This window comes from Dichomitus squalens (genome assembly GCF_000275845.1).
Source record: "Dichomitus squalens LYAD-421 SS1 unplaced genomic scaffold DICSQscaffold_11, whole genome shotgun sequence".
NCBI lineage: Eukaryota > Fungi > Basidiomycota > Agaricomycetes > Polyporales > Polyporaceae > Dichomitus > Dichomitus squalens.
In genome coordinates, this window is record NW_006766893.1 from 645,004 (window position 1) to 654,840 (window position 9,837).

The 9,837-nt window shown below is 57.2% G+C and overlaps 3 protein-coding genes across 3 annotated transcripts; 2 read left to right on the plus strand and 1 right to left on the minus strand.

Annotated features, from left to right (window-relative positions):
* Window positions 1–61: 61 nt before the first annotated feature.
* DICSQDRAFT_180388 (uncharacterized protein) lies at window positions 62–1,445 on the plus strand (the record flags this gene model as incomplete). Its single annotated transcript, XM_007365258.1, has 3 exons — window positions 62–402; window positions 554–830; window positions 888–1,445. 3 exons carry the CDS (start codon window positions 62–64, stop codon window positions 1,362–1,364), a joined length of 1,095 nt encoding a protein of 364 aa, XP_007365320.1. The 3' UTR covers window positions 1,365–1,445.
* A 1,279-nt stretch (window positions 1,446–2,724) lies between these two features.
* DICSQDRAFT_180389 (FAD/NAD(P)-binding domain-containing protein) lies at window positions 2,725–5,664 on the plus strand (the record flags this gene model as incomplete). Its single annotated transcript, XM_007365259.1, has 12 exons — window positions 2,725–2,832; window positions 2,885–3,029; window positions 3,180–3,299; window positions 3,377–3,837; window positions 3,908–4,309; window positions 4,379–4,467; window positions 4,524–4,532; window positions 4,596–4,609; window positions 4,671–4,814; window positions 4,873–4,921; window positions 4,992–5,298; window positions 5,352–5,664. 11 exons carry the CDS (start codon window positions 2,725–2,727, stop codon window positions 5,074–5,076), a joined length of 1,626 nt encoding a protein of 541 aa, XP_007365321.1. The 3' UTR covers window positions 5,077–5,298; window positions 5,352–5,664.
* A 953-nt stretch (window positions 5,665–6,617) lies between these two features.
* On the minus strand, window positions 6,618–8,740 carry DICSQDRAFT_105234 (uncharacterized protein). Its single transcript, XM_007365260.1, has 6 exons — window positions 8,728–8,740; window positions 8,104–8,657; window positions 7,639–8,034; window positions 7,062–7,582; window positions 6,789–6,999; window positions 6,618–6,724 (listed from the first exon to the last, which is right to left on the minus strand). Exons 2-5 carry the CDS (start codon window positions 8,210–8,212, stop codon window positions 6,919–6,921), a joined length of 1,107 nt encoding a protein of 368 aa, XP_007365322.1. The 5' UTR covers window positions 8,213–8,657; window positions 8,728–8,740; the 3' UTR covers window positions 6,618–6,724; window positions 6,789–6,918.
* Window positions 8,741–9,837: the final 1,097 nt, after the last annotated feature.

A 9,837-nucleotide genomic window follows, 5' to 3' on the forward strand; every position in this document is an offset into this window, starting at 1 on the left:
ACGAGACTGCTCGAGTGATCCTGAGCGCAGCCATTTGCGTCCACCTCTTGCTCTCTTTCCAATGACGTCTTTGTCAAGAAAGCGGAAGAGTAGGCCATACGAAGCCCAAACACACGAACAACCACCAGTGTCGCATCAGCCCGACACTGTGTTGTTCATCCAAGCGTACGAGGCGGACATCATACGCGGACCCCAAGCTACGGCAGCCGCCAAGTCGCTGGAGTTCAGAGCAGCTGGGGAGGGTGACCAACCCGGAGATGTGGGAGATGGATTGATACTGTGGGGTTCGCGAGTCGAGCTGCCGGCGTACGACGTGTCCTCGAACGAGTCAATGACCTGGTCTCAACGTTCGGACGGCGCGCCCAGCGATCGGTCTGAAGGCCGTGGTCTGTGGGTGGACAGGTACGCAGCACGCTCAAACTCTTGATCTCGAGCCGTGTTCTGCCTGTGGCTATCACTACATGAATCCTGAGATGGAGAGTTTGGATGTACGAAATGCAGTCTGCCGTTTTCTCTCTTCTCGTATACCCATCCCTGATGTTCTCCCGTACAGGTACGATGCGCGACTTCTGCTCGAATCTCTGCCCAATATATCCTCTCAGCCGGAGGCCATCTCAAGAGCCAGTTCCCCAGGAGGGTGGTCTGACCTCCCATCCGACGCTGAGGACACGTTCTTCTTTACCGCAGAAGAGACAGAGGACTACCGGCGTGACAAGCGGCGTCGCGTGATGGACCGCGATCGCGAAGCACGCCTCCGAGCCATTCGCGCAGAGGATGGGTCCGACGAGGAGAGAGACCCCAAGGAGAGCTGGGGTGGCAGCGACGAGGAGGTACGTCGTCTCTTCTGCTCGCGTTCTTCTCCTCTTCATCTTCCATCGTGTTTTCAGCCCGACGACGCGCAGCGCGAGTTAATGCGCCGCACCGCGTCCCACATTCTGTCCTCACCCAACCCCGCGCAGCTCGAGATGCGCATCCTCGCGAACCACGGGGCGGACCCGCGCTTCGCGTTCCTGCGCGGACGGTGGTCGCGTGCGTGGCAGCTGGCGAAGGGGAAGGTGCGTCTAGAGCAGGAAGAGGAGAAGAAGCGGAGGGCGGCGCAGGCGAAGACGCAGAACCTCATCGGCGGTCTTGCGGGGTATGGTGACAGCGATGAGGGGAGCGAGGCCGCAGAAGAAGAATATCAGGAGGATGTCGGGGCAGTACCGTTGGAGAGTCGTGGCACGGCAGAGGTGGCTGGGTCCTCGGAGGTGCCATCCGAAGCTGATGATGCGGTTAAGGCAGCGAGACGTGCGAGGGCGCGAGAATGGGCCGAGAAGCGGCGGGCTGCAAAGGAGGCAGCAGATGCTCGATACAGCGAGTCTTGACGGTGTGCCTCACGTGTTCATTAGTCCGTTTGATAACTGATGGAGTACTGATGGAGCAGTTTTTCACTATGTATATCGTCTACCACTGAACGAACGGCTTCCGCTACGAGCGTAATGATTATAATGCCTATGCCTCCACCTCAACTGCATCTACTCGTACGACAAGTCGATATTGCGCAACATCGGATAACAGAATCTTCGCCGGTATTGTACGACTCGAGCACCTCCCTAGTCCTGAAGACGTTCGTGCAGGCCTTCATGCGGTCATTGCTCCCGCAGTGAGATGGAAGGCCAGGCGCGAGGAAGGGAAACGGCACGGGCACAAGTTCCACGTTTGAATGGGAACGTCGTCGATACTGTCGCATAAGACCTCAAGTTGGGTGGGCCGCGTGCAGAAGAACGTGTACATGGCGAAGTCCACGCTGCGGCCTTGACGGGACAAACCTCGTCAAGTACTCCAGAACCGTCGCTCCTGACCGCGTTGTCGCCATTCCCCAAGGAAAGCACGAAGCTATCTTCCTCAGCGACGATGATAGTGTTTTGGATTTGACGAAAGGCTTGAACATGCGCTGGCTAGGGTCGAGCGCGCAAGCCGCGGCCGCGGCCCTCGTCCAGACAGACTCGGTCTGAGAGATCTTGGCATGACAAGGTGACGAGATGGAAACTATTACAGAGTAAGGTCGTCTCCAGAATCACTCCTCTCAGTCTCCGCGCTTTGATGTTCGGAAGGGAAAGAGGGGTGGCTGTCGCCTTCACGAAGCCTCCAATTGACTTGCAAGGTCCACAACATGTATGGCCCCGTTTGGCAAGCTGCGATCTTTGGTCTTGGTGCGACGAACATATTCTTGGTGACTGGCGCGACAAATCGGGCGCCACATCGCCTTCCGGGGAATGCCGACCACACTCTTCAAGTTGGCGTTGCTATAGCGGCTATAGGCTCTGCGGTCTTCCAGCAATGACCGACAAACCACCAAGTCGTAAGCAGTCTTCGGAAGATAAGAGAATGTGCTCATGATGCTTTGTAGGACGAAGATATGCCTAAGCCACACGATACTCTTGAAACAACTTCTAGCGCCTTGCGCCGCGTCCCTCCGTAGATATTCTACGGCATCTTCGAAGTGCTCAAGAACGACGAAGTCACGCTTTCATCATGTACTTGCGTCTCAAAATACTGGCGAGGCACTGGTACTGTGAGGCGCCAACTGCTGTCGTCTACATAGGCACTGTTGTAGGAGGTGACGTCATGGTGCTTTGCTGCGATCGACGTCATGGAGGGGAGGACAAGTTGCGCGTGTTTGATTGCTCGACACGCGTATTTAGACCGCCTGCGGGAGACCGACGAGTCCTCTCAACCACCGCGATGACCTCTCAAGACTTGCGATACTTGTCTCCAAAACAATGGGTAATTGCTGCCTTTAATTTCTTCTATGTCCTCGTCCAGTATGTCATAATCTGGCTGTTCAAACCTGTACGTGATCGTTCTTTCCCTGTCTCCCAAACGCTCACATCTGCGTTCGCAGCCTCCGCCTCCATCTCCGGAATACCCCAAGCATCCGAAGGGCAGGATCGCCATCATTGGCGCAGGACTGACTGGTGTCTCAAGCGCAGCGCACGCCATCGCACATGGGTTCGACGTCGTGATCTACGAGCAAAGCGACAAAGTTGGTGAGTGCGCCGATCTAATCTAGCCTCTGCATCGTCGCGTCGCGTCGTGGTCAGGAGAGTGAAGCTCTCCTCGCGCACGTGCTGTTGTGTCGTATGCCATGCTCAGCGACCTAAGTTCTCCACATAATTACTGACACATACACTTCGTAGGCGGAATATGGACCAACGTCAACAAGACCTCGGGCCTGCAGCTCAACTCCCTCTTGTACCGCTTCCACCCCGCCGTTCTCTGGTCGCGCGCGTTCCCCCACCGGGATGAGATCCTGAGCGGTGCGTCTGAACGCGTGTAGTCGCACATCCATTCCGTGACTTACTCCCAACCTGTTTGCACACGCGCTCGCGAGCAGAGATCCGCCGCATCTGGAAAGAGTACCAGCTCGAGCCCCGCACGCGCTTCAACACCCCCGTCACCTCCGTCAAGCGCGTCCCCGGCACCGGCACGCGCCTCTCAGACCCCTCCTCGGACGACGAAGGCAGGTCGAGGTGGCTCATCAACGACGGCGCGGACGGGGAGTTCGATGCTGTCGTCGTCACCGTCGGCACGTGCGGCAAGCCGAACCGCATCGGCTTCCCGGGCCTGCCCAAGGCGGAGACGCAGGACGGCGATGGTGCGGAGGAGAAGCACAAGGGCGGGGACGGGGGGGAGGTGTTCGAAGGCGACGTGTTCCACTCGAGCGAGCTGGACGACGCGCCGCTCGAGGGCAGGACGGTCGTCGTGATCGGGAGCGGGGCGAGCGGAGTCGAGGCGGTCGAGACGGCGCTCGCGAAGGGCGCGAAGCACTGTGTGATGCTCGCGCGCGAGGACAAGGTGCGCATGCGTCTCTCCTACGCTCCTCTTTCAGGAATCCCGCTGATACGTCGCGCGCGAACGCATGCAGTGGATCATCCCGCGCAACATCTTCGTCGACACGCTCATCTCGGCGCAGCCGTTCGGGCGCGAGACGCCGCTGTCGTTCATCTGGGAGAAGATCATCGTGCTGCTCAACTACCGCGGTGCGCCCGAGCTCGTCCCCGCGCGGCTCGGCATCTTCGAGAGCACGCCGGTCGTGAACGACGAGTTCGTCGGGTGGGTCAGGGAGGGCAAGTGCGACTACGTGCGCGGGGACATCGAGCGGCTCACGAAGCGCGGGGTGCGGATCAAGGTGCGGGGGAGGGAGGAGAAGCCCGGGGAGGGGAAGGAGGTGAAGGAGGTGGAGGGGGACGTCGTCGTGCTGGCGACGGGGTTCCATAAGCCGCAGATTGGCTTCCTCGAGGAGGAGTTATTCCCGGACGACTATGATGTGAGTCGTTGGATACCATCGAGTTGGGAGATGGGGATAGCCCCTGTGCTGATTTTTTGGGTGTCGCAGCGTCCGAATCTGTACCTGCAGAACTTCTCGACTGAAGATTGGTCCGTGTTGATGACCAACTCTTCGTACCAGAACGCGATCGGGACTGTGTACGTGTTTGACTCGCTCCTTGACATTGTGAGCTTGAGCTGAATTTGCGTTGTAGTGGTCACTTGTGAGCTCCTATCATGCTGTACTCGATCGCACTCATCTCTGACCATATCCTGGACGCATACAGCCACATAGGAATATGTACGTCCACAATTCCCATCTCTGCATCCTACTTGTGTCCTTGACTGTCCTCTTACCCCAGACATGCGCATCCTCCTCACGTTCCTCATGGACCCCGACGCGCGTCCGACGCCCAAGGACATGAAGCTCTGGGTGGACGTCATCCGCTTCGTCAAACGCGGTGCGCGCGGAGGCGCGTTGAGCTTCTTCACGTACATGGAGCTCAGTACGTGACCCCTTTGGCGACTGCTTGAGATGCCTTTGCTGACGGCGTTGATGCACAGCGATCTGGCTGTTGTTGTTCCATGTGTTGCGCATCGACCGTTTAAGATGGTGAGTGTCGGCATCCATTGTCGTTATCTTAGGTGCGTCGGTTGGGGTATATGCTTATCGTATCGGGCAGGGTGTTCTTTATTATGCAGGGGTGGGGCGTGTACCCGGAGGAGTACAGTCAGGCTAAAATCTCTCAAAAGGCGAAGGCTGCGTGAACGTTCCTGATGAGCCACGGACTGATGAGGTTATTGTCGGACACGGACTAGTATGTTGTATACTCTTGTTGCTGTATCGTACACTTTACTTTCGTAGACAATATCCGAGCACTTTAGATGTAAACCGTGCTCATCTGGCAGGTGTCTCGCCAATCATTAATACTTCTCCACACTGTCAGTGAGAAGTGCTACCAGGATGCGCTCCGGCTCGTCCCAATGCACCTGTCGACGCCCTTCAGCAAGAGGACTACGCCCACAGATCTTTAGGCACTCACGAAATGGTTCGCCCCTTCCAGTTTCACCCACGTCGCCTCCCTCAAACGCTCGCTTTTCTGTCCCACCTCTTCAAACGTCCACTGCAGGTTCCACGACGTCCACGTCGTCTCCCACACCGAGCGGTCGCACCACACGTGCCTGACCTCGACCGCGCGCCAGCCCTCGTCCGCAGGAACAGCGAGCGCCGCCTCGCGCAGCGTCGCGAACGTCCCGCTCCGCATGCCCCCCGCGAGCAGGAGCGCGTCCGACCCGCCAGGGGCGCCGGGTGAGGGGTACAGCACGCGCGCGACCTCGTCGGGCGTGAGCGTGGAGAGCGTGGGCGGGGGCGAGGGGAGATAGGCGCGCCGCTCGAGTGCCGCTGCGGCGAGTCTCTCCCACTCCGAGGGGGAGGCGGAGGTGGAGTCGAGGGCGTCGGTGTGGTGCACAAAGTAACCACTGACCCAGTGCGCGAACGCGCGCGCGCGGTCCGCTGGGGCGATTGAGGAGTCGAAGAGCGGGTTGTAGGGGTCCGGGGGCGGTGGGAAGCCGAGGACGTGGTAGGGCGGGTCTGGGGGTGTGTGGCTCAGGAAGTGGTGAACTACGACGGATGGGATGTCGCTTACCGAGGAGGACGACGCGGCGCAGGTACTGCGTCAAGTCGACTTCGCCCTCGCCTTCGCCTGCGTGGAGAGCAGGCGCGTGCGCGAGGAAGGCCGTCATCCACACGGTACCGAACGACCAGCCGACGAGCACGAGCCCGCCCTTGCTCGCTTCGCGCTGGGACTTGGGGATGTTGGCGTCGTGCACGAGGCGCGCGAGCAGGTCGGACACCTCGCGCGCGCGCGAGCGCATGAAGGGCTCGAGCTGCGCGTGCGCGTGCGCGGCGGCTGCGTCAGACTCGGGCGAGGACGCGGACTCTGTCGCGATCGCGGAGAGGAGGGAGCGCTCCTCGGGCGAGAAGGGTGTCGCGCCGGGGTAGTCGCGCCGGTTGACGAGGACGACGCGTGCGTTGTGTGCGTGGGCGAGGGGTACGAGCTTCGCAAAGATGCCTGGGGATCGTGGTGGTGAGCGCTCTGTGGGTTGCGACTAGTGGGCTACGAGGAGGCGTACCGCTGTGCCAGGCGAAGCCGTGGAGGAGGACCACGGTTGTGTAGTCGGTGCTACCCTCAGGAGGTCCCGAATCCTGCAGGATGGAGAGAGCCGCGGGGTTCTTCTGGTCCTCAGGTGGGGAGGCCATACTGGACGTTCTCGAGCCCGGGTGCAAGGACGAGCTGGGTCTTATATCCTGGCTGTATGCGTCGAGAAAGCCGTTCCTAGAGCTTCAGAGTTGCCATTCAACGGGACGTGTAGTTATTCGTTTTCAAGGGGTCTCGTTCCCAGAGATTTCGGCGAGCTGCGAATAGCGTTGGCTCACGTGAATCTCTTAGAAGCCTAGCTTTCAGTCCCACGGTACCTACGGTCAGGCGATTGCTAACATATCGTCTATCTGCATGCTTAATGCGACCCTTGCATTGCCCAGTTGGCTTTCAGAAGGTAGTATTCACTTCACTGAAACGTTGCGTTACAAAAAGCTCAGGTGTGTCACAACTACACCTCGAGATCATCGCTGCCAGCAGGAACAGCATCGAGGATAGCATGCATTGCGCGCTCAGGTTCGTCCCAATGGACCTGGTGTGAAAGGTGCGTTGTGATAAGCATGTGTCACGAGCTTGCATATCTTCTGTACTCACAAAGTGATTCGCGCCTCGTACCCGCGTGAACGTCACGGGACGCAAGGGTATCCCGGCCTTCCTCTCGTCTGCGACTTCTCTACGCAAGTTGACGTCGGCCCAAAGTATGAACCACAACGAGCGGTCACACAAGAGGTTGCGGACTTCGACATCTTTCCATGCGTCGCCTACCAGGGACGCGTTCGGAGGGGGGAGGCGCAAGGCATTCTTGCGGAGGGTGTCGAACAGTCCGCTTTGTCTCGCAGCGATCATGAGAAGATAATCGGATCCTGACTTTGAGTCGCCTGGCGCATCATGCTTGGTGGACTGTCGTTCCTCCTCCGTCATCACGGTGAACGTAGGAGGCGGAGAAGTGAGGTAGGTTTTGTACTCGTACTGTTCGGGACTGTCTCCGTGCGGAAAGTATGCGGTGATCCATTTGGCCATGAGCTGTGCGTATTGCTCAGCCGGGAGCGTCCCGTCGTTCAAAGGGAAGTAAGCGTCCGGGAGGGTTTGAAAGCCGATCACGAAGTCGGCGGTGTCTGCATGAAATCGAGACGCTTGAGGTCTCGCAGATTCCGAGAAACGGAGGACATACCATATATGATCACCCTCCGCATATATCGGCCCAGTTTGATGTCGCGAACAGGGAAGGACGCAGCGTTTGCTAGCAGCGCCGTCATCCAAGCCGCCCCAAACGACCATCCTCCGATGATGATCCCGCCTGTGTTCGCCTCGAAATTCGCTGGAGGAATGTGGTGTTCGGCCACGAGGTGGATGAGTAGATCGTAGATTTCGCGTGCTTGCCTCTTCATGTGCGCATCCAGTCTGTCCCTTGCGGAAAGGGGATTCTTCTTTAGCTCTTCGACCGCCTTCGAGAGCTCGGCTCGCTCTTCGAGGGTGAACGGCTCGGCACCCGGATAGTCTTGTCTGTTCACCAGTATGACGCGGGCGTTGAATCGGCCAGCGATAGGGACCAATTTCGCGAATACGGCTTGTGAAAGCAGGATGGATACAATTACCGTTATGCCTCTGAAGCAGTTAGAATAAGGAGCGAACTTACTGCTATGCCATAGAAGCCCGTGCAAGAGGACGATCGTCGTGTAGTCGGTGCTTCCTTCGGGCGCACCGGAGTCTTGGAGGATTCCGAGCCGTAGAGTGCGCTCGGTCATGATCGACAGAGTGTATCAAGACAACAAGGGCGGCTTCCACGATCGACTACTTACGTCTCTATGCTTTATGATCGTCCCTACCCCTGTGAGAACGCTTTGCTTTCGTGTGCGATCCGGTGATTCCGGAAAGCATAAGATTTTCTATAGATTAGTCAAATCCATCACAAAATCACATCGAAGACTCGACACGAGGTTAGGAAGGGAGTCGTCTCCGCTTACAAATAACGACACCAGACTCCTTGGTATCGGCCTCGAGGGATCCTGAACTGACTTACTGCCAAAGAAAGGTGCCGACTGTCATGATACTGAACTTGGGCAATCCTGATCTTTTCGCTCGTTGATTGCTTGAAGTTGGAGAGGCCTGACAAGCTGTATGCCCCCCACTTCGGGAGTCCATAGCATGCAGGCAGGCGGGGTGAGCGTTCTGCTTGTTGTCATTGTGCTCCTGAAGGAAATGCAATCAGAGCCGCATTCTGGTTGCTCTTGGCGAGAAGCAGAGCGTAGTAAGTACTCACGAGATGATGGACGTACACGGCTAAAGCGCATTCGGCTCTGGAAACAAAATGAACCAAAATGTCCGGGGAGGATGGTCCCGAGCGCCGACTCGGGCCGAGACATTCCGAATGCTGAGTCGTCTCAATTTCGTGAAGGGCAGCCGCATCAGCGAAAAAGCGAAAAGGATGGACAGTGATGACCAGGTTCCGCAATTCTGACCAGATTGGCCAAGGTATGAGAAGTAGATGGTAAACCCGTAGCAAATCCGCCAGATATGGTGTGCAATGGCCAGACCTTGCAGGGCGCCTGGACATTGACAGCCATTTCTTGCTGAGCATTTGGACAGCAGCTACCATGCTATAGGGGAACTAAGGCCGATGATGTACATTATTGACTGAGCCAATGGACATACATGGTCAGCATCTGGTGCAAATTCTACTATGGATGCCCAAGCTCATGCTACGAAATGGTCGATTTGGATCGTTTACGAAGAAAGCTAGCCGACAGATTATCGCACAATTCAATGTTGTATATTCCATAATTAATAGTCATTGAGGGCAGACTACTATACATGAAAGAAGAGAGACATGAATATATTTACCAAGTACTCGCGCAATTCGGCGGGGTTAGGGTTAGTAGCATTAGAGCTTGTAGGTGAACATTGTTGAACCCGGGGGGCGAAGGCCTCTCCCACGGGTGGCAACGACAGCGGATAGCCTGCAACTCACCTAGAAGGGTTGGTTGATTGTAAGAGGCTTGTAAGAGCGATGAGAGGAGACGTTCGAGTGAACTGAACTGTAGATTGGGGGTACAGAGGTCCCCTATATATACTACTGTACATCTGTGGCTACGTAGTACTATACAGTACATTTCCAGGATGCACAGTCGCACAGAGAAGCAGTGCGTACACAGCGAAGCTGTGTGTGTACCACATGAGTAGTACAGCCTCGGTTATTGCAGTAACCGGCTGTGCCGTTCCATATCTTGTGAGGCTGTATTAGGCAAGCTGTGTAAACCAGCGCCTGTTCAACAAACATGTCGATGTCAAAGACGAGCTCGTATAATTACGGGGCGAAGGTGACCGGGCAGAATGTCTTCTTGTCGTGGGGCTGCAGGCGGGTCTTGGAGTG

Excerpts from the sequence above, each read along its gene's own strand:
- DICSQDRAFT_105234 (XM_007365260.1), bottom strand. The coding sequence starts at position 8,212 with ATGACCGAGCGCACTCTACGGCTCGGAATCCTCCAAGACTCCGGTGCG. Across the intron at positions 7,583-7,638 it reads GCGGAGGGTGATCATATATG|ACACCGCCGACTTCGTGATC; the intron begins GTATGTCCTCCG and ends GATTTCATGCAG. Across the intron at positions 7,000-7,061 it reads TACGAGGCGCGAATCACTTT|GTCCATTGGGACGAACCTGA; the intron begins GTGAGTACAGAA and ends CTTTCACACCAG.